This window comes from Puma concolor, chromosome A1 (genome assembly GCF_028749965.1).
Source record: "Puma concolor isolate L17-30 chromosome A1, mPumCon1.1.hap2, whole genome shotgun sequence".
Classification (NCBI taxonomy): domain Eukaryota; kingdom Metazoa; phylum Chordata; class Mammalia; order Carnivora; family Felidae; genus Puma; species Puma concolor.
Window position 1 is genome coordinate 127,288,390 of NC_141667.1, and position 22,030 is coordinate 127,310,419.

A 22,030-nucleotide genomic window follows, 5' to 3' on the forward strand; every position below is an offset into this window, starting at 1 on the left:
CAGGAACACATCGGGGTGATGTTTGATTTCCTCCTGATCTATCCACTCTTCAACTTTACCAGTTTCTCCATGTGCCACGTTTTCACCTGGTATTCTGGGGCAGCGTTGGTTTGTTGCTCTTCATGACTCGGTCGATTACTTGTGCACCTTTGGTGGTGTGGCCAAACACTTGGCTTCAGAGCAGTACGTGGTAGAAACCTGCAGGGTGGAAGGTTGGGGTAAGGGGATAGTGGTCCCGGCAAGGTGCTGTCGATGGCCGTGTAAGTCGGTGCCACATTTCTGGTGGGCATTTTGGCCTCATTGACCCCATGGTTCCATTTTGGAAAAATCTGTCTCATGGATATAAAGAGAGATCCACATTAAGATTTATATCCGAGAGTATTCAGTGCTCTCAATGACAATATTGCAGAAATGGAGCAACCTCCTCACTGTCCAGCCATTGAGGAGTGCTTACACAAATCATCATGTGCCTTCTGTAGAACCCCCTGCCTTAGGTGACCTCTGACCATTAAGAGCCTCCTTCCCCAGCCTTCTCAGACAGACGATGTGTCTCTGTACTGCTCTCACTCACTGTATGAGGCATCTTGCTTACAGTGAGTTGAAAGTTTTTTTCTGTTGGTGACTTCTGCACGTTGGTCCAGGTTCTGCTGTGGAATAGCATTGGGATGTGCTGATTCACTCTTCCCCGTGCCAACCCATTCTGGAGCATCGTGTCTGTGCATGGAAACAGCTGGGAACCTGACTGAGGATAGCTCAATGACTGGTGATAAAAAGCTACAGGACACATCCAAGGGATTTGGAAGAAGGGGTAGCATGTCTGAAATACCCTCAGAGGGAGGTGGTATTTGAGTGGGCGCTTGCAGAAAGGTGGGACAGTTGTGACAGGGGAAGATCAGCGTTAGAAAACACCCGAGCCTGTGGAGTTAGCCTTAGTTCCTGGCCACCTGTCCGGAACGTTCCCCTCCAGTGAAGGCCACAGAGCCTTGTCAAGGCTCCAGCTTCTGTCCTGTGACACTGGGAAGAGAGCTTTCAGGTTGGGGGCTCGTCACGATGCTTGGTGTGGCTGTTTCTGCCTCCTGCAGCGCTTTTGGAGAATGGCCGCTCTTGATGGTGTGAGGGTGATGGTGTCCATCTCCTCGAACACCATGAGCCTGTCAGCTTCCTGTCTGTCTCTGGGCCTGTCTTGGAAAGAGCAGTGTCCCGGATGCAGTGCGGTCTACCCACACTGGCTTCATTTTGCTAGCTTGTTCTTCCTAAGGTGGATCCTCCACAGCCATCCCAGAACAGGGTGCTTTGCTGCTGGTGACTCTAAAACAAATGTGGATATTCTCTCTCTCTCTCTTGCACATGCCCATAATAATTGTCTCCCAGGAATGCAAGCACATGTTTTCACAGCTTATAGCCATGGAGCCGAAGGTGAAAGGGCACACGCTTCCCCTCACCCTTGTGTGCACACCTGAGCTCACACTTAGCTGGAAGCTGTGTTAGCACAACCCTCAGTTGTTCCGGCCCCTCCTGCAAAGGCTCAGGATTATAAATGCTCAAGCAGGGAGGCCAAATGAAATTCTCAGCTTCGGTCTTGCTTGATTATCATTTGATTTTTTCCAATTAGCATGTCCATTGCTAAAGATTTCCACTAAGATCTCAGGGCTGGAAAGGGACCTCTCTTTATTGGGCCAGCAAACGAAGGAGAGCAGTAAAACAAGAAATCAAACAGGGCTGCCAAAGGTCACTGGCTAATAGTCACAGTTTCGTTTCTGCCCCCTTTTAGGAAGAAATAGATTTTTTTAAGTGAGTACACCGCTATCCATTATCCTACTGGAATAAAGAAAGCTCAAGCGTTCACTTACATTTCCCTAATAGCTTGCTATTACACTGCTGGCTTGGCATTTTCCTTCACAAAGCAGTCTTACTCGGGCCCTGTATGTGTCTCTGTGTGCGTGTGTGTGCTCACATACGCAGATTTTTGTTACTTGTAGGTCCCCATGGCCACATTCGTTCACCAGGCTGAACTCTGAATTAAACCCCCACTGTCTCTGCCTCCCAGAGCCCCTTGGGTCCGGTGGCCATGCTCTGTCACTCTCTTAATGGGAGATGACTCCAACCTGTTAGTGGAATTTACATAATCACATCAGCCTGCTAATCTTCCTCATCTGGTCAGGAAACACCCAGAACATAGTCTAGGCTAGAAGTAGGATCCCTGGACATAATATATATTTGGTTTCAAGTGTAAGGAAACCTTGATTTTAATGTCGAAAAAATGGGAGAAAGATGACATCTGTGTTTGTTGTCTTGCAAGTTCCTTTTCTTCGTGCCCTTTTGGCCACGCACATGGCTCTGGCACTCGTAAAGGTACGATGGCTTGGGGGGGGGGGGGGGGTTCCTGAAATGGACAGCAAATTTCTTGCTGTGTGGAGATTTTCTTGGAAAAGTTAGCAGTTCGTGAGAATCTGTAGTGTCTCAAGATGTGAATAAGAATAAAAGAGTTAATTTAAGGAAATACCTACCTCAAATCAGTGCAGACATTCAGAGTAAGTATGATCTTTACGCTTTAGTAATAATGGTTACATGCGATATGCATTCATTAGAAGTCTATCAGTTACAATGCTAGCATTATCTTTGAATTCTTTGCCCGATTTCTGGCACACAGTGGGTGATTAATAAGTATTTACTGAAAAAGTCAAGACTATGTCTATAATCCTAGCTGCGTTTAGAATGTTTATACCTAATTTTTTGATAGCTTTCCTTGAACAAACCATCAAAATAATTTAGAAATTTAGTTCAGTTACAGTGATCTGACCCCTGAGTCTTCAATGAAACCTTTGAGGCCTGGTCACCTTTATCCAGGTCAACTAACTCCCTTTCTTTCAGCCTTCCTTCCGGCGCCTAGCAGATCTTTATTCCATTCCAACCACCTGGAAACTAGAAACTGCTAGTTTCTTTCAACAAAACTGGAGATATGGGGAACTGGCAGTCAGGTGTGGGTTTGGCCACATGCATTTCTTTAAAAATTCTGAAAATACGTTTCTTTTAAAAACAATTTTTTAAAGTTTATTTTGAGAGAGAGAGAGAGAGGAGCAGAGAGATAGGAAGAGAGAGGACCTCAAGCAGGCTCTGTGGTGTCAGCACAGAGCCCATTGCGGGGTTCAGACGCACGAACTGAGATCATGCCCTGAGCCGAAATCAAGTGTCAGATGCTTAACCAACTGAACCACCCATGACCCCCTGAAAATGCATTTCCTTTTTAGATTTGGAACAAATTAGACCACCAGCACATGGTTGTGAGAGAGTCAAATAATAGACATGGAGAGTAAAAAAGCGGAAGCTCCCTTTCTCATACCCTCGGGCCTCCCCTGCTGACAGTTTGTTCCCTTTGGTGTGTATCTTAGTCATCACTTTGAGTTCAGTTACACCTGCACGCACAGTGTTGTTGGAAACTCTCATCTGGCTGTTGAATCTTCTCATCTCCGAAGAGTAGATTCATCCCCAGCTGCCTCGGCCTTTACACAGCTCAGGTGACGGGCAGGTCACGGAGACTCAAATTGACATTCACATACACCTGGAAAGATGTTCCTGCGTTTGGAATTCCTTGCATACGAGGCCCATGATTTTTTGGTGGCTGTGATTCTGCTCTAAGACTTTAAAAATAGGTAGTTTTCCTCTGGGTTTGAAGGTACTTTGGAAAACTTTTTGATGAGGGGTTGCAAGCATGCCTGTGAGCTGGATCAAGTCAGGTGGGGAAAAGGCACACAGAGGTGCTGGCTTTCTGGGGGTTGATGTGTCAGTTTGAATCAGTGGATCAGTGGGATGTCCACCCCTGATGACTGGGACCCACCATGAGCGGTCCTTCCCATCCCCTCAGGTCTGCTTTGCTCCCACAGTCTCCCTGACTCACCCCCCGCCCCAACACAGCTCCCCGTGTTCCATGACATCTCTTCTCCCTCTTGGTGATGTTGGCATATTGTGTGGAGGGCTTAAAACAGTACCTGGAACATTGCGAGAGCTCAAAACATGTTAGCTGGGGGCGCCTGGGTGGCGCAGTCGGTTAGGCGTCCGACTTCAGCCAGGTCACGATCTCGCGGTCCGTGAGTTCGAGCCCCGCGTCGGGCTCTGGGCTGATGGCTCAGAGCCTGGAGCCTGTTTCCGATTCTGTGTCTCCCTCTCTCTCTGCCCCTCCCCCGTTCATGCTCTGTCTCTCTCTGTCCCAAAAATAAATAAACGTTGAAAAAATAAATAAATAAATAAAAAAAACAACATGTTAGCTGTTATTGGTGGTAGTAACAGCATCAGCAGAAGAGTAGGTCCTCATAAATGCATAGCTGCTCTTATTATGTATTTGCCCTTTGAAGTCTCAAGTATCTGTAAACACATCTTTATACCATGCGGGTGCCCAGTAGCACTTAGGACACTCAGAGGCACACCATAGTTACTCCATGCATACTGAGAGCTTTTCCTATTGTTCTCTAGTGGGCATCTGTTTATTTGAAAAATTGGCCTCTCTTTGAACAGGATCTTGCATCTGTAATCTTGTTCCTTTGGAAGACGATGGGGATTCAGGAGCCCATAGATACCAGGATAGAGAGTGTCTCACATGAGAGCCTGTCTCTGTCATCAAAGCAGCTTTTGTAAATGACACAGGCCATTATGCTCTTCCTGTGTAATTTTATGACTTTGTATAATGACTCAAATAACCCTAACAACGGAGGAATTATAGCATCATTTTACATGACAGATTATTTCAGTGGTTAACATGTTTTTCATTTCAATTAACATTCATTATTTTGTCTCTGGTTCAAAATAGCCACCACGTCGGCTGTCTGAGTGTCCTCCATCCTTGTTTTGGAAGCAATTAGTTCTGATTTTGCAAACAAATTCAATCTTGTTTTTGAATGGGCAGTTTGATATTAACAAGAGAATAAAATGCACGTGATGCTGGCTGCCAGCAAACAAACATGGGGCTTCCTGGGACAGGACCCTCCCTGGGCGGGTTCTCAGGCCTCTGAGCTGACAGGTCTGCCTTAGAGCTGATGAGAGAGCACAGACAGGACAGAGGCAAAGGTTCTGGGACTGGGACTGGCTACGTGAGCCTCAGCTTCTCCCTTCTGTAAAATGGGGTCATACAGCATCTACTGTCAGAGGGTTATGGTGTGTGAGGAGTCGGGGGGGGGGTGTGTTCAAGGCGCTCAGCCTGGCAGGTCATAGTCACATAAAACTCCTGGAGTCCTGCTCCTGTTCATTACTATCAGGCAGTGCTTTACTCTTTGACTAGCTGTTCATATAGAGTGAAATAATTGTATCTAAAGTTAGGCAAACCCGTTGGAATACCAAGGTATTAGATACAATGAAGGGGCTTTCTTCTATAACCAAAACAAGAAAGTCAGCAGTGCTACATATACTCTTGGCAGCCCCCACCCCCAGTGTATCAGTAAAATTTTTTGACACAGATTGTTGAATTTCATCATGTGGGATCGATGTCAGGAAATAGATACCCGTACATCTACTTATTGCTGAAAAGATTATTCCGGAAGAGTCTTTCCAGCCACTGTTTTGCTGTAGGCACTGGCTGTGGCTCCACTCTGGCCATAGCCAAGTGAAATTGGGCCACAACGGATGTCATCACTGCCCTCTTTGGTGTCAACCAAAGTGGGGAAGTGGCAGGAGGTGCAACTTATCTTGATTGCTGAGCGTAGGGATATCTGCACGAGTAGTGGCAGGGTCCAGTGGGAAGCAAGAGCAGGAAAGCCTCGGTGTGTGGACTTGAAGGTTAAGGTTGACATTTCTAAGAACTAGGACAGGGACATGTTGGCAAGAGCAGTGACAGTCTGGTCAGTCTTGCTGGTAGCTGCTGCCCTCTTGAAAGGGTGTGAGTTGCTCCTGTAAATAATAGGAATACTAATAAATGTATTTGCATACTATACTTGAGAGAAGTCCTCTGAGTGGTGTTCAAAAGAATAGTTTTGGAACAAAGTAAGTCTTGCATTTGAGACTATCAACATGAGCTTTGCCATCATTTGAGTCTTGCCCGACAATGCTTGCTGATGATTTCCACTGTTTGAATTTTCACTTCAGGCTACGTTGCTTGATAAACAGTACTAAACTTAACATTTCCTATTTGTTTAAAAAACATGTAAATAAAAGAGTGTGAAGAATGTAGAAAAACCTATGCTTCCAGGAATAGTTGAGGATTCCTGAGAATTCGTATTTCTCATTCACTCCTAAGTCCTAAAAATTAATATCTCTTGGGAATTTGGAAGCACTACATAAGGATCCTTACCCAGCCTGAGAAGTGATCTGATCTCTGGAATACAGAAGGTCTTTCAGCCCTGAGATGCATAAGAGAGTTCCCTCCACCCATTTTGTAGTTGTCATCAGAAATTTTTGCTTTTCACTTTGGACTTAGGGTTTCTTTTTTGTTTTTTTTATATGAAATTTATTGTCAAATTGGTTTCCATACAACACCCAGTGCTCATCCCAAAAGGTGCCCTCCTCACTACCCATCACCCACCCTCCCCTCCCTCCCACCCCCCATCAAACCTCAGTTTGTTCTCAGTTTTTAAGACTCTCTCATGGTTTGGCTCCCTCCCTCTCTAACCATTTTTTTTTCCTTCCCCTCCCCCACGGTCTTCTGTTAAGTTTCTCAGGATCCACATATGAATGGAAACATATGGTATCTGTCTTTGTTTGCCTGACTTATTTCACTTAGTATAACACTCTCCAGTCCCATCCACGTTGCTACAAAAGGCCAGTTTTCATTCTTTCTCATTGCCACGTAGTAGTCCATTGTGTATATAAACCACAATTTCTCTTTTTTTATTTAAAAAAAAAAATTAATGTTTATTTAAGAGACACAGAGTGTGAGCGGGGGAGGGACAGAGAGAGAGAGAAAGACACGGAATTTGAAGAGGCTCCAGGCTTTGAGCTGTCAGCACAGAGCCCGACGCGGGGCTCGAACTCACAAGCTGTGAGATCATGACCTGAGCTGAAGTGGGACGCTTAACCGACTGAGCCACCCAGGTGCCCCCACAATTTCTTTATCCATTCATCAGTTGACGGACATTTAGGCTCTTTCCCTAATTTGGCTATTGTTGAAAGTGCTGCTATCAACATTGGGGTACAAGTGCTCCTATGCATCAGCACTCCTGTATCCCTTGGGTAAATTCCTAGCAGTGCTATTGCTGGGTCATAGGGTAGATCTATTTTTAATTTTTCGAGAAACCTCCACACTGTTTTCCAGAGCGACTGCACCAGTTTGCATTCCCACCAACAGTGCGAGAGGGTTCCCATTTCTCCACATCCTCCCCAGCATCTATAGTCTCCTGATTTGTTCATTTTAGCCATTCTGACCAGTGTGAGGTGATATCTCAGTGTGGTTTTGATTTGTATTTCCCTGATGAGGAGCGACGTTGAGCATCTTTTCATGTGCCTGTTGGCCATCTGGATGTCTTCTTTAGAGAAGTGTCTATTCATGTCTTCTGCCCATTTCTTCACTGGATTATTTGTTTTTCGGGTGTGGAGTTTCGTGAGCTCTTTACAGATTTTGGATACTAGCCCTTTGTCCGATATGTCATTTGCAAATATCTTTTCCCATTCCGTTGGTTGCCTTTTAGTTTTGTTGATTGTTTCCTTTTCAGTGCAGAAGGCTTTTATCTTCATGAGGTCCCAATAGTTCATTTTTGCTTTTAATTGCCTTGCCTTTGGAGATGTGTCAAGTAGAAATTGCTGCAGCTAAGGTCAGAGAGGTTTTTTCCTGCTTTCTCCTCTAGGGTTTTGATGGTTTCCTGTCTCACATTCAGGTCCGTTATCCATTTTGAGTTTATTTTTGTGAATGGTGTAAGAAAGTGGTCTAATTTCTTTTTTAAAAAGTTTATTTATTTTTCAACAGAGAGAGAGAGAGAGAGAGAGAGAGAGAGCACATGCAGGTGGGAGACAGAGAGAGAAAGGGAGACAGAGAGTCCCAAGCAGGCTCTGCACTGATAGCACAGAGCCCATCATGGGGCTTGAACTAAAGAACTGTGAGATCATGACCTGAGCTGAAATCAAGAATTGGATGCTCAGCCATCTGGGCCACCCAGGCAACCCTGACTTAGGATGTCTAAGTCTGTTGAATTCTTGTTGTTTAAAACCACATCATATGTTTGTGTTCTCATTAGTGATAATAATGTCCAGATATTAAAAGAGAAAGTTCTAAAGGTCCAGATTAATAAATTCACTTATTTCACTGAAAAAAGTCATGTGTTGGGGTTTGCCCATGTTTCCAACCCAGGAGCATAAAAATGATGAGATGTAGTCACTACCCTTGAGGAGTGAATACTATATTGAGGAAGAGAGACTCAAAAAGAGAGACTTATGCTACAGTGAATGTCACAGTTGCATCTGAACAAGGTGTAATGTTGGAACAAATGATGTCATGGTCGATTCTGCTTGAGGTAGAACTCACAGGATCAGGAGATACTTCATGAAAGGTAGTTGATTTGAACCTTGAACGAGGGGCAGACATGTGCCATGCAGGCAAAAAGCATTTGCCCAGGCATATAGACTTGAATTTGCATGGCACATGAAAGAAACCTGTAAGAGGCTCATATGGCTGGCTGCTGTTGGATCAGTAGGACTGAATGATGGGGGAAAGTGGTGAGGGCAGAAAAGGGAGATGTCCAGGATGGGCTCCAAGGCTTTTAGCCTGAGCATACACCATATTCTGTCAGAATAACTCTAATAATTTGGTTAAGTTGAAGCAATGTTCTCCCTTAGAGACTAGTCGGGAGCCTGAGCAGGCGTGTTCATAGGACCATGGTGGCATGGGCGTGCAGCCTGGCTGCCTGTGGAGGAGCCCTACAAGACTTCCTGGGGGAGGGGGGTTTTAGGTGGGGCCTTGAAGAAAGCCTTATGGAGGCAGAGAGGATGGAGGGGAGAAGTGTGGGTTCGTAAAGAAGACGAGTCAGACTGAGAAAAAGCCCACATGCTGGTCCAGGGACACGAAGATCCTTGGTGGGCTCTGGGAAACAGTAGAGGGGGGTTGGAACAAAAATACTTGGTGGTAGTGGTCCATGTGTACGTGTGTGTGTAGGGGTGTGTGTATGTATTGGAGAGGGGAGAAAAGCAGATATTGACCCTGTAAAGGTAGGCTCAGTCAGTTTAATACCAAAAACTAGGAAATCAGACTGTGCTCTAGGAGGTGAGGCAAAGATAGAGGTTCTAAGTATAGGGGTCACATCATCAGATTTGTACTTAAGAATCACTCTGCTTCAGAAACATAAATGCTGGAAATTTTGGTAATCTTAAAAAAAGATTAAGAATAAATAGTTAAGCCCAAGAAAATAAGAAATGCCTGTGACCTTCCAGTTGGCTGTCTTCTCTCCTTCATAGGGTGCTTGTAGGTTGGGATTTTCTTTGTGGTGCTGTCAGTAGGGTAGGAAGTGTGGCTGTCCCTAGCACCAGCTAGGCCAGGATGGAGTTAGGGCTTCATGGCCATTTGAAAGGCTGGTAGGACCTGCTTTCTAGATTAAATTGCTTGTGTCACCCCAGGTAATAAATGTCTATGACACTGGGTATAGCAATGCCTTCAAGATCCTTCGTAGGATTTCATTCTTTGACTCAAGAAGTAAAATATGTTAAAGTCAGAAGAGTTGGTCCCCTGCATCGGCTGGGTTGGTTAATTTTTAGGGTCTTTACTGAACTGTGGGGGTTAAAATATACACAACAGCCAGGGAAGTTATGCCTCCATGGATTCACATATACTTGCCCATAACTTCATATAATATGGTCTCTGGATGCAGACCAGAGGTTTGGGTGCCATTTCCACTGGAGTCCCAGGGAGGTAAAGAACATCCGAGTTTGCTCTGATATAACAGGTATTCTTGTTTCATTGGAACTGTGAAAATTTAGGTCCGGTTGGGCTCTAGTCCCTGAGGCATCCTCGGAGAGGTCAAACATGGTACCTCGATGACCACCAGACGTTGGGTGTGTTCAGCTTGCTTCTTTGCAGGTGTAGAGCCAGGGGCAATGTTTCAGAGAAGCTTTATTTATAAAACTGAGCCTAGTGATGAAACTAAAGATGCCAAAATAAGAATTTAAATGGTCCCAGAGCCGTATTTAGTCATTTCTAGGATAGCCTTGTTCCTACAAGTGTATGTGAGGTAGCTTTGCTCTATTTCTGTGTCACACTGGCCAAGTCATTGCCTGTTTGTGTCTAATTCCTCATTTATAAATTAGAGTTCTTAGGTTAGATTAGTTTTAAGGTGTTTTGTGTTTCTGATAGTCTGCTATTTTGTGATTCACTTCTGAGAAACCATGGCATTGGTCGGCACATAGAGACCCACCCCCTCACCCCACAGGCATATATGGAGCACTCATGCTGCACCAGGCCTGCTGGTAAGCACAAGCCAGCCCTATCTCTTTGTGTTCCCACAGTGAACTTGGTTTAATGGTGAAGTTCAGGTCCACCAGGCATGATCTGTCATTAACTGATAGTACATGATTCCATCTTTTTCTCAAAGCCATTGGCTCAGCTCCGCATTTACTTCTCCCTCCTCTCCCTTTGGCTCAGCTCCTTTCCTATGTGGCATCATCGCACGTGGTGATGTCTGCTCCAGCAAAGCTGCCCGCTCTTTGGATTTTATAGCCCCTTTCTGGGAACTCATCACAAGAATTGTTTCAGCAGTGGGCATGCACACTGGGGACCAGCCCAGGAGAGGGCCTGCCAGATGCCAGAACTGCTGCGTATATTTGTTGATTCTTCATCAGTGTCAGACAGTCTGCTGTGTGAATGATGATAAATGTGTGGTGTTCTGCTGAAGGACTCATGGGCTCTCACGTTAACCCCGTGCTGACAGCCTGCTTGTCCGCTACGTGGAGTCCCATCAGCCATCATCCCTTTCTCTCAAGTCCAGAACAAACCTTGAATGAGTAAAGTATGTTTGGCAAAGGGTAATAGGTAATCATGTCCATATGAATTAGAAATGCAATTTTTTTTTCCAGACAGAGAGGCAAGGACAAGGTAGGTACCTGCTACAGAAACAGGGAGGCATTGGAGAGAGGACCACAAGTGACAAACACATAGGTGCCCCCAAAGAAATTTCAAGTTCGTAATCTAGGCATGACTGGCGTGGGCTGAAGAAGAGATTCATCCTTGGCCACTGTGCAGCTGTACGAACGTCATCATAGGCCTGGCCACCAGTTATCTTCCTGACTTTGGGCAAGGCTCTTGCCCAACTTGGGCTTCACTTCCCATCATTAGTAACATGAGTAAACTGGACTAGGTGATCTTATAGCATCCCTATAGGACCTCCTTCGTCAGTTTATTGGTCAGACAGGCCCAGCCTTGTGGCCCATCCAGCCTGGGATCCCTGATGGCCTCAAGGGTTTGGCTGCGGGTACCTGGCCAACCTCAAAGGTAATTTCTCAAACAGACCTTCCTCCTTTTACAGCCTCCCCCATATTCCTAGGGAAGGTCTGAGATTGAATAAGAACCAAGTTGGTGGGTGCTTTTCCTAGGTCACTTTCCTTCGTTTGGAAGAATGTGGATTACCTCACACCCCAAACCCAAATTCGTAATGAGCTGGAGATTTATTCCATGCCTGATTGAAAAGATTTTCTTCTGTGGCCCCATGAGTTCTCCCAGGGGATTAAATGACGTTCCAACCCTAGGGCCTTAGAATGAAGTCACATTTCTAAGGCATTGGTAATTTCATCCTCTACACGCCCATTTGTTATTGGGGCAAATAAGAATTATAGTGATAGCTGCCTTTTTTCTTGCTTTGTGTTTTTTTAGGTGTTATACTGAGTATGTACATCACCTCATTTAATCTTCATAGCACCGGCTTGAAGTAGATTCTATTTTCCTCCATTGTATAGATGAGGAAACTGAGACAGACTTACAGTTCCAGGGTTCAATGTCCTGCCAAGATCACACAGTGAGCTAGTGGCAGAGCTGAGATTTGCACTTATGTTTTCTGACTCCAGGGCCCAAATGTTAGCCTCCAGGCAAGACTTCCAAAGGCAAAGCACTTGAAGGACACCATAATCACCTGATGGATGGTCCATCCACAGTCACTTATCCTCCCCCTAGAACTCGCCACGTAGGCATGAGAGTTACTCCCAGCAGTTTGCTAGGACAGTAGAGACCATGGGGAAAAAGGAGGCAATCACTGCAGGCCTTTCTTTCAGTGGTTTATGATTCAGGGATGGGGTTCCTTCCGTGGACATAAGCCATCCTAATAGCACCATTTATCATTATGACACAGGTTAGGATGGAGGAAACCAGAGCCAGAATGGAAGAGTAGAATTCTGATTATTTTAGCAGTTGAAAGTGACATCACATCAGAGCCTCTATAGAATGGCAAATTGGAAGCTGGACCAGAATTGCTTCAAAATGTATCCAGAGATCGTTTTCCACTGCTGCGATAAAGTCATTTGCTTGTGTTTGGAGATGTGTTTCTATCTAAACTGCTCTCTGACTTGTCTGTGTGTTAGCCAGCTGGGAAGGCTCTCCATCAGCCCCGGAGGACTGTGAAGCTCTGGGGTGCTGTTTCTGGGTCATCCATGATGTGCCACATGCTGTACTGGGGTCTCAGTGAGCTAATGGGGCCACTCCCTCTTTGTTTCTTTCAATGTGTTGTGAATGTCTTTTCATGTAACCAAGTCATGTTTTCCATTATTTTTAATGGCCACATTGTTGTCCTTGGTATGTCTGGTGGGTTGAACCTGGGCTTTTGGAACAGAATCTCTTGCCCTTGTCAGCACGTTGGTTCAAACGGGAACACCAGCAAAGGCCTCCGGGTTGCGCCGGGCTGTTTGACCACCGCTTTTGTTTATTCGGTTGGCCTTTGTCCAGGTACCTTGCGGGTGAGACCCATGGGAGCCGGATCTTCAGTGAATTTATCCCCTCTTTTTCCATCCTTAGGCAAAAGAAGGGAAACGTGGCCCACAAACACTGGGTTGGACCTTCGAATCTGGTGAAGTGCAAGCCCTGCCCCGCCGCACAGTCAGCCATGGTCTGCGGCTCCGATGGCCACACCTACACTTCCAAGGTCAGTCATCTCTGTTGTCTTTTCTGTCATCCAGAATACCCCACGCCTGCCTGTTCTGACAAGTCTCTGTGCCAAAAGTAGGGCCTGTGAATCCCTAGTTTTGTTGGGCTTTGGGCCTTGCCCTCAAGAAGCTGCCACGTGAATAAACTCTCGAGCCAAAGAGACCAGATAAAAATGTTACCTACCTCCCATGTAACTGGAGTGATCAAGAACCATGGGGAAAGGATCATTGTGAGAATGGCCTGTGATCCTGAAGTCAGTCTAGGCAGGCTTCCTGGAGAAGGTGAGGTAGCAAGCTGTTCCAAAGATGTGAGTCATAGAGCTCAGCCGATGGGTGTCTCTGGAGTTTGCTGTAGCTCGTGTCTGCCCATCTCCTACAGCTGAAGCTCCAGCCCTTTTCTCTCTCCTCCTGTTGTCTGTATGAGGCTCACTTGGGGATGGATTCTGGGTCTAAAGAGAGTGGCTGTCACCCACACCTTGGGCACTTGTGGCCACACCGCCTACAGTTCTTGAGCTTGGGCCTTTCTGCTAGATCCCTCTCGGTCCCTCACCCTCTGCACACACAGCTGACAGCTTCTGTTCCTGTGATCCCCTCACCATCTACCCTGTGGAGATCCCCCCAGGCCTGGGAGGGCCCTCACTGCCTACTGTACCCAGAAGCTGATTTGGGTTATTGCGAGGCAATGCCGTGCGTTCCTGCGGATTCCCTTTGCACAGACCATATATTTTTTGTTCGCTGAAAGCAGAGTTTTATTCTTTTAGATTCTCACATTTTTCTAACTAAAGGGAATATGCATAGCTAAACAGGAAGCCAGAAGGTAGGTCTTGCTTATATGCAGGTCTATGTAATCTGCTTTAGGACCTCGATATCATCCTTACTATTTGACCGCTTGTTTGTTCTTTCAACAAGTATCATTTGGGCCCTTTTTATGTGCCACACTCTGTGCCAGATGCTCGGGAAACTTACTGTGGCAGTACAAAAAGTTCACCCATCTTCACAGCCAGAGTCAAGAATCCTTACATCCTCAACCTCAGACCTGCCCTGGGAATTAGAGCTTTTCTGCCCAGGGTCACAGTCAGTACATCCTGGTTAAAGAGCCCACTTGGCTCAGCATACCTACCCTTGCCCCTTCCCCTACTGTCCCTGACCTCTGATGGAATCAGTTTGAGATAGTTTGTAGTCACAGGGCTTGCTTCTGGCACCCTGCACATGTCTGCAGTTGTGGATTTTGGTGGGGTGTTGGGGGGGGGGGGCACTGATGAATCAGTCCTATCTCCCACTCCCCAAAGGCAGATCAGGCCAGGACTGTCTTCCACCCAAAGCCCAGCTTCTCAGTATGTAAAGGGTTGTCTGGAGCTGGTTGTGATATAGGAAGTCTTGTGCGGGGCCTGAGATCTGCATTTCTAACAACTTCCCAAGAGACGTCCATGCTGGTGGTCAGTGGACCACACTAGGTAGTGAGGACTTCGGTTTTTATAGGCATCTCCTAATACATCTTTTTACCTCCAGTCTGCTTTTTCCTTGCCTCCAAAGTCCATTTCTTTTTTTAAAAAAATTTTTTTTCAACGTTTATTTATTTTTGGGACAGAGAGAGACAGAGCATGAACGGGGGAGGGGCAGAGAGAGAGGGAGACACAGAATCGGAAACAGGCTCCAGGCTCTGAGCCATCAGCCCAGAGCCAGACGCGGGGCTCGAACTCACGGACCGCGAGATCGTGACCTGGTTGAAGTCGGACGCTTAACCGACTGCGCCACCCAGGCGCCCCTCCAAAGTCCATTTCTGCAAGACAGAGAGGTGGGGATGATTCTGTAATAAAGGCCTGTTGTGCGTCTCGCCCTCTTAAAACGATTTCTTCTTAAAGAAGAAAAAGATGCCTGTGTGACTGTCACAGTGAGGGGAGAGGGGGCGGGAGGGTGAGAGAGCAGTCCAAGAGGAGACCTGTAGGCAAAGCTGGAAGGTGAGCCGATGGTCCAGCAAGGCCGGGCCTAGACTCAGTCAGGCTCTAGACTCAGAAGCGGTGCCTGTCACCACCTTCACCAGGGACAGAACGCAGTACATGCCGGCTGCTCATTGAGTGTCATGGGCAGGAGGGGAGCCTCCAAGGACTCTGGCTAAGAAGGAATAGCAAGAACCTGGTCTTTGTAACCCATCTGGGATTTGAGGGGTTGGATTTCAGAGAGCTTAGTGATTAAGAAAAATAAGCTGTCCCCACCCTGGGCCAAAGTGCTTAGCTCAACACCCAGCCCAGGGCTCTGGCAGAGAGTCAGAGGCTCCTGAAAATGATTCTGTCTTTGTGAAGGTCTAGTTAGTGTGGTTCAAATGATTCCCTCCAGCTCTGGAATAAACTGTCTGATCCTCAAGCCTGAGATTGGAGACGGGCCACGAAATGTCAGTGGAGGATCGGGGCTGTTGGGGCAAGTGGCATATTGCACATCAAACTCCAGCAAAACCTGCCAGCTCACCTCTGCCTCTCACTCGCAAAAGGAGCTTCAAATGCCAGCTCCCCATGACCCCCGAGCTACAAGGAGCAGTAGTAACCTGTCAGCTGTGGCTTGAAGTGCTGTCAGTTGCCCCGGGAATGTCTCTGGAAATGCTTGCTGGTCTCGGCCCCCCTGCCGTCCAGGCAGGAAAGTTGCCTTTTGTTGTAGAAGGTTGCCTACCCACCGATACTGATAAATCGCTTGTCTAAGAGGCAGGACGGGATTTGGAAGAGTCCTTTGCAATGATTCCTGATTCTTCAAAAACAGAGTGACTTCCGGATACTGCTGGGCCCTCAAAGCTTTCACTGGCCTCAGCCTGCTCTTGGTCCAGTGTCCTGGAATTGCAGCCCCAGCTTAAACACAGCCCTCAGTTTCCCAGACCTGCTCAGCTATCTATTCCTAAAGCCAACAAAGAGACCTAAAGCATTCTTATTAGAAACTGTAGTATCCTTTTCCCCATTCTCCATATGCGGTATACTGAGGCCCACAGAGCCAAGGACAGTGGCAGATTTTGACACCCAAGGTTTCCTGCTTTGATATCTATAATCACCCACTTCTTTTTATAAATTTAAGTTTATTTATTTATTTTGAGAGCAAGAGAGAGTATGAGCAGGAGAGGGGCAGAGAGAGAGGAAGAGAGAGAATCCCAAGCAGGCTCCACACTGTTAGTGTAGAGCCTGATGTGGGGTTCGAACCCACAAACCGTGAGATCATGACCTGAGCCACAATCAAGAATCAGGTGCTTAACCAACCGAGCCTTCCAGTTGCCCCCTACAATCACCCACTTCTATTTGAAGTTAAAAAAAGGAAGGGAGTCAGGGAGGGGTAACATTGGAGTGGAGTGGAAAATGGTGTAGGTATTAGTCTTTGACATTAGTCTCCTACTTTTCTACCTTATATGAACTTCTAGAGAGGTGACATCTTTTCCCTAAAGAAACGGATCACATGGTAGTCTGTCAGTAACTGTGTGTTGACTGTTCTAGATCTCTGAGCCCACAGATACTTTTAAAACCCATTCAATGAGGCATCCTTCCAAGGGGATCTTTCAGTCGGGTGGTTTACTACTAGAAGTGTTTTAATAATTGCCCCCAAATACATGACCACCTTTTCATGGAGGTTTAAGAGGACATTTTAGTCCTATAGACAAAGCTGTTGGGGGACCACAAGTAGATGGTCAGTTAATAAGAGTGAATGAGTTAACTATTCATGAACTCCATCCCCCAGAGTTACCACCTTTTGCGGGGCGGCAGGGGGGGGGGGGGGAGTCATTGGGTTCAGGAAACAAGAACTGATGAGACCCTGAACATGATCAATAGGAGGGATTTGATATCGTAAGTCAAATTCACAAAAATGAGTGTTGGCAAAACATCTTGTAGCCCTTGTCCCCATCATCATCAGGGAAACCCCCACCCCATACCCCATAAGAAATGATCGCAGTCCTCCAGGGGGAGGCGTTTGCTCTCTTTGGGATGGATCTGAAGGCTGTGGGGCACACTGTCAGGAGCAGGAGGAAGAAGGAGCCTGTATATCAGCTCTGTTCTGGATGCTGGGTAGTTGTCTTCAGGTGGTATCACACAAACTCTCCTGATTCTATACCCAGAACAGTGTGAGGATCCTAGAACTTGAGGGAAGTGCTTAGAAGCCCCTGTCTTGGCAGAGCTCCTAGTGATCTGGCATCAGCAACCCACTCAGAGTTTTGTGACTGAAGGCAAAGTGGACAAAAACGCACCAAGTCTTGAGCTGAAAGGATATGAGGTGTTGCATGGCAATAAATGTTTATTCATACTCTGTATCCATAAAAGAGAAGGAATAAAAAACCACCGGTGGGGATAGACCAATTGAAGGCCAACCCTGCAGCTGCTTTGAAAGTATGATGTAGACCCTGCCCCTTGACTTGGGTTTGAGGCAGTGAGGATCGCCTTAGTCATCTTACTACCCTTGATGTCCTGTTATCCTGGCCAGAAAAACTGAACCAGTCCAGAAACTCCGTAAATTTTTATTTTCTTCCTTACCGTGTATCGTGCGTTGTCCTACTTGCTGTGGCTATGACAAAGGGCAAAGCAGACAAAGCCTCACTTTTCATGGGACTTAAAGGTAGGCAAATTGAAAAGCAATCTCCTTTTATCAGAACAGATGTTCAGATGAAGGGCATTGAGTGCTGCAGGACACAAAGCAGGGCTACCACCACCAGTTGGGAGGTGTGAATGGTTTTGGTAGAGGAAGTGATGATTCCGTGGAGATCTTAAGGCTGGAAGGAATCAACCAGAGCCAAAGTGGCATGGAGCACAGCACATCCATCCGAGGGGAGAGGGGGTTGAAGAGTTAGATGAAGGACAGCATGTCCCCTTGAAGGAGCTTGTGACCATTGGTATGGCTGGTCACATGTAATCTGGGGACAGGGAGTTAACTAGCTGCAGAAATGAGGCTGGAAAAGTAATAAGGGGCCATTTCTGTAGGGACTTTGAAGGCCATGTGAGGGGGCTGGACTTTGCCCTAACAGCACTGGGGATCCTATTAAGGGTTTCTGGTTTTGAATTCACTTGCACTGGCTACTAAGTAGACATGGTTGGGGGCAGGACTGGAGGCAGGGTAGCCATGAGGAGACTGCTGGTATGAGTGAGGCCCGGAAGTGTATAATGGTTGCAGAGATGGGCAGAAAACAGTCGACAGAGGCATTCAGGGAGTCAGAGCTGGTCTCGGTGACCATGTGAATTTCAGACACAAGGGAGTCGTTTCAGCTCTGAGCTCGGCAAAAGGCCTTCTTCACCATCCTAGTCCTGATGAGACTTGGAAATCCTCTTGCCAATAGCTTCGTGGAGTCAGCCTGGGCCAGCTTGGAACCCGTCATCTGTGAACCCCTTTGCTTCCTCTCCTGGCATCCATGTGGAAAGATGAGAGCTTATTGGGGTCCTGCCTGCCAACTTTTAATTTTGCCTGTGTGCAGAGGGGCACAGCCACTGCTGACCACAGTCTGGCAGCCTGGGCTTCAAGTGGGCAAGCTCAGCTTTCCTCCCTCTGGAGGGGAGAGCTGTTTGGGAAAATGTAGTGGCTCTGAGGTCCCTGGCGGCTCAGAAGGGAGGAGGGCCCCACTGCTCCATGTCTTGTTTCTGGTAGACAGGCCTCTTTTATTTTTTTATTTTTTTTTTCAACGTTTATTTATTTTTGGGACAGAGAGAGACAGAGCATGAACGGGGGAGGGGCAGAGAGAGAGGGAGACACAGAATCGGAAACAGGCTCCAGGCTCTGAGCCATCAGCCCAGAGCCTGACGCGGGGCTCGAACTCCCGGACCGCGAGATCGTGACCTGGCTGAAGTCGGACGCCCAACCGACTGCGCCACCCAGGCGCCCCTAGACAGGCCTCTTTTAATAGGACTTCGTGGAGTCCCTTCAGTCTGGACCCATCTGACCAAAGCTCAGATGTCAGTGCTAGGACTGCTCATGTCCCCACCAGAAGCCACTGGTCCTTGGCCTGACCTTGAGGAGAAGGCTCCCCGAATGGAACTGGGAGGCCCTGAGAGCCAACTCTGTTCTCCCCCATGAGCCTGGCTGTTGGTAATTGGAAAACAAGCAGTCAGACACCCTTCTGCTCCCACCCCCCTCTCCAGAACGTTTACTTCCTTAATCACTGTTAAACAATTAGCAAATGGCTCATTTATGTCTAGACGCAGAAGAGAGATGCAGAGTCAAGAGCTGCTGTGGAGGAAAATGTTTCTCTTCTGTTCTGAATGTGCTCTCGCAAGGGACGGCGAGAGAGAGCTTGCTTTACAGGGTTGGCATTTCTTTCAACATATTGTCGCTGCGGATTATATTATTTTCAGAGTCATCTTAATAGTTTCCAACAATTGCTACCAAGTAAAGGTCACGTTTGAAGTTTTTGGCAAATAGAGTCTCGGTTGGCCGGCATTTCCTATGCACAGACTGTTCTGAAGAGTGAGAGCAATCCAGGGTGGAGGTTGTAAGACTTTGCAAGATAGCGTTAAACTTAGTGTCTCTTCCCAGTCTCCCCCAGGCTTTTGTGGCCCTGTGACCGTGACCGGCATGGGACATTTTTATGTATAGCTCCTCTTCTTTGCTTTTCAACAGAGTGGAGGGTGTCCATATTTTGGGGGATATTTTTGGATAACCCTGCCGCCATAGAACCCGCTGGGTGGGAGTTGTCTTCACTTGCAAGTGTCTCCTTGGTGAGGGCATTGCTTCTGGCTAACCAGAACATCACGTGATGGGAGACAAAAGGTGGAGGGCTTGCGTTGGCATGTTTGTGCATCAGGGGATTGGAACACAGGGGTAGTGGTGATGGCCCAAGGATAAGAGGACTAACAGCAATTAGGGGAGCCATTGGATGTGCCCATCTGGCAGCCCTGTGGAGGGTCAAGAAGTAGGAACAATCCCGACGCCATCCCCTTGTGCTCTAGGTAGCAGGGGGAGAAAGCAGCGGTGCACCCGTGGACCACGTGGACACCAGTGATCTGGGGAGGGAGTCATGTGGTAGATTTCATTATTTTGATTTTCTGTTGCTTAGGAAAAGCCTGCAAAACAGGCTTTATGACTTTGCAGGTATACTCTGTGGATCTAACCAACTTTAAGCAGTTTTATATGTTAAAGCTTCTGAGATTTGGGGATTCACATCCCATCACAGGTGGCCCAACTTTGCTTTTCCACTCAGGTCTTGTTCATTTTCAACCTCCTTTCCTCCATCAGGAGTAGCCAAATATCATTTAGACTGAGAGCTGGAATTCAGGGTGCAAAAACCCTCGACTCTTGGGTTAAATAGAAGTCTTGCCCTAGTTCTGTTATCCTCCCCTTTTCTCCTTCATGGCGTTTTGGAAGGAGCAAGTACAAATAATATGTAAAATACTGATTGGGTGTTAGTTAGGATGTACGTTCTGGCTGCTCTAACAAAAATCCACATGAAACAGAGGCTTAAACAGAGGTAGTTTTATTTCTCTCTCATGCAAACATCCCAAAGGCAAGCAGCCCAGGGAGGGTCACTGACCAGGGTCCTTTCAGCTCATCGTCCTGTCTTTCTCAGCCAATGTAGTTGTTGAGCTTCCGCGCCTGGGTCCAAGGTGGCTGCTGTGCCCAGCCAGAAGGAAGGAGAAAAGGAAGGAGGCACAATCCAGAAGTCACCAGTGTCACTTCTGCTCACATCCTCTTGGACACAGCTTAATCACAAGGCTCCATGAGGATGCAAAGGAGTCTGGGAAATGTAGTTTTTATTGTGGAAGGCTATATGCCTAGCTAAAATTTGAGAGTCACATAATTAGAGGAATAGAGTGGATATTGGGGTTACCTGTCAGTCTCTATTGTAGTAATATTTTAAATCACAGTAATGACAAGAACAACATCGAAACAATAGCACTTAATTACTAATTTAGTAATACATAGCAATAGGTACTCTGACCTTGTGCTGAGTGCCATCGTATTGTATTTCCTCTAGCTTTCCATCTAATTCCTACAACAGACCTATGAGGTAATACTTTTATTAGTCCCAAATTAATGACGAGTACATCGAAGTCCTGCAACGTTTCCAAGGGCAACACAGCTCGTAAGCAGGAGGGCAGATACTAGAACACGGGTCCACCTCTCACATCAGTCTTTACTTTCATAAGTGCAGAGCCATCTGAAAAGTAATGTAAAATACCAGCTGTGTCATCAGGATGCTTTTGATTCCGTGTGACAGAAACATAACTCAAACTTTGCTTACTCCCAAAATGAGGATTTATTGCCATATAAGGCTAGAAAGTATACTGGGGTAGGCAGAGCTCAGAGAAAGAAGAGGAAATGCTGTGCTGTCGACCTTGCATTTCCTTCTGTCTCTCTTTGTCTATCTCTGCTTGGCTTCATTCTGCAAAGAGGCTTTCTCCCCTTGGCAGAAAGTAGGGATTTTGACAGCCCCAGATTCATTTCCTCCCAGCCTAGAAGCTCAAGAGAAATTTACCAGCATCTATGCTTCAACCCCAGAGAAGGATCCCACCTGGCTCTTTCTGAATCCTGTGTCTGTCCCTTAATCAAATACTATGCCACACAACCCTCTTCCTCCCTACAATTCACTATAATCAAGGGTAGTATTTTTTACTGGAGGAGAGGGAGGGCAAGATTATTTACTGGACTGACAAGATTATTTACTAGTACACTGGGAGGGCAGTGTGCTACATAATCACCTCTTAAAATGTCAGATATAGTAATCTCATTAAAGGCTTCAGCTAAATGACACTAGCTTGAGCCTGTAAGGATATATTAAAGCATTCTGTGTTTCTATGAATGACAGGCATAGACGGGCACAGAAGCCAAGTCTATACCAGAATGTTAGTTATCTGGTTAAAGAGAGAGTTCATTGAAAATAGAGTAGATCCAGCATTATTTTAATTCAGAATTCTTTTCAACCATTTGGCCTAATGTTTTAATACTTCCTTCTGATCATGTGGCACATCTGTCCCCAGTTATATGAAGCATTTATTTCTTCTTGGAACATGCCAAGATAACACTGGCTTTTTGGCTCCTGAGGATAAACTTTCAGGCAAAA

General features: G+C 46.5%; 1 protein-coding gene across 1 annotated transcript in view; it reads left to right on the top strand.

Moving 5' to 3' along the window:
• The window catches only part of SPOCK1 (SPARC (osteonectin), cwcv and kazal like domains proteoglycan 1), a 520,792-nt gene that overhangs the window by 371,568 nt on the left and 127,194 nt on the right, over positions 1-22,030 (top strand). Inside the window, exon 5 of the mRNA XM_086703440.1 lies at positions 12,899-13,025. Coding sequence (XP_086559566.1) covers positions 12,899-13,025 — 127 coding nt within the window. The remainder of the gene's footprint in view (positions 1-12,898; positions 13,026-22,030) is intronic.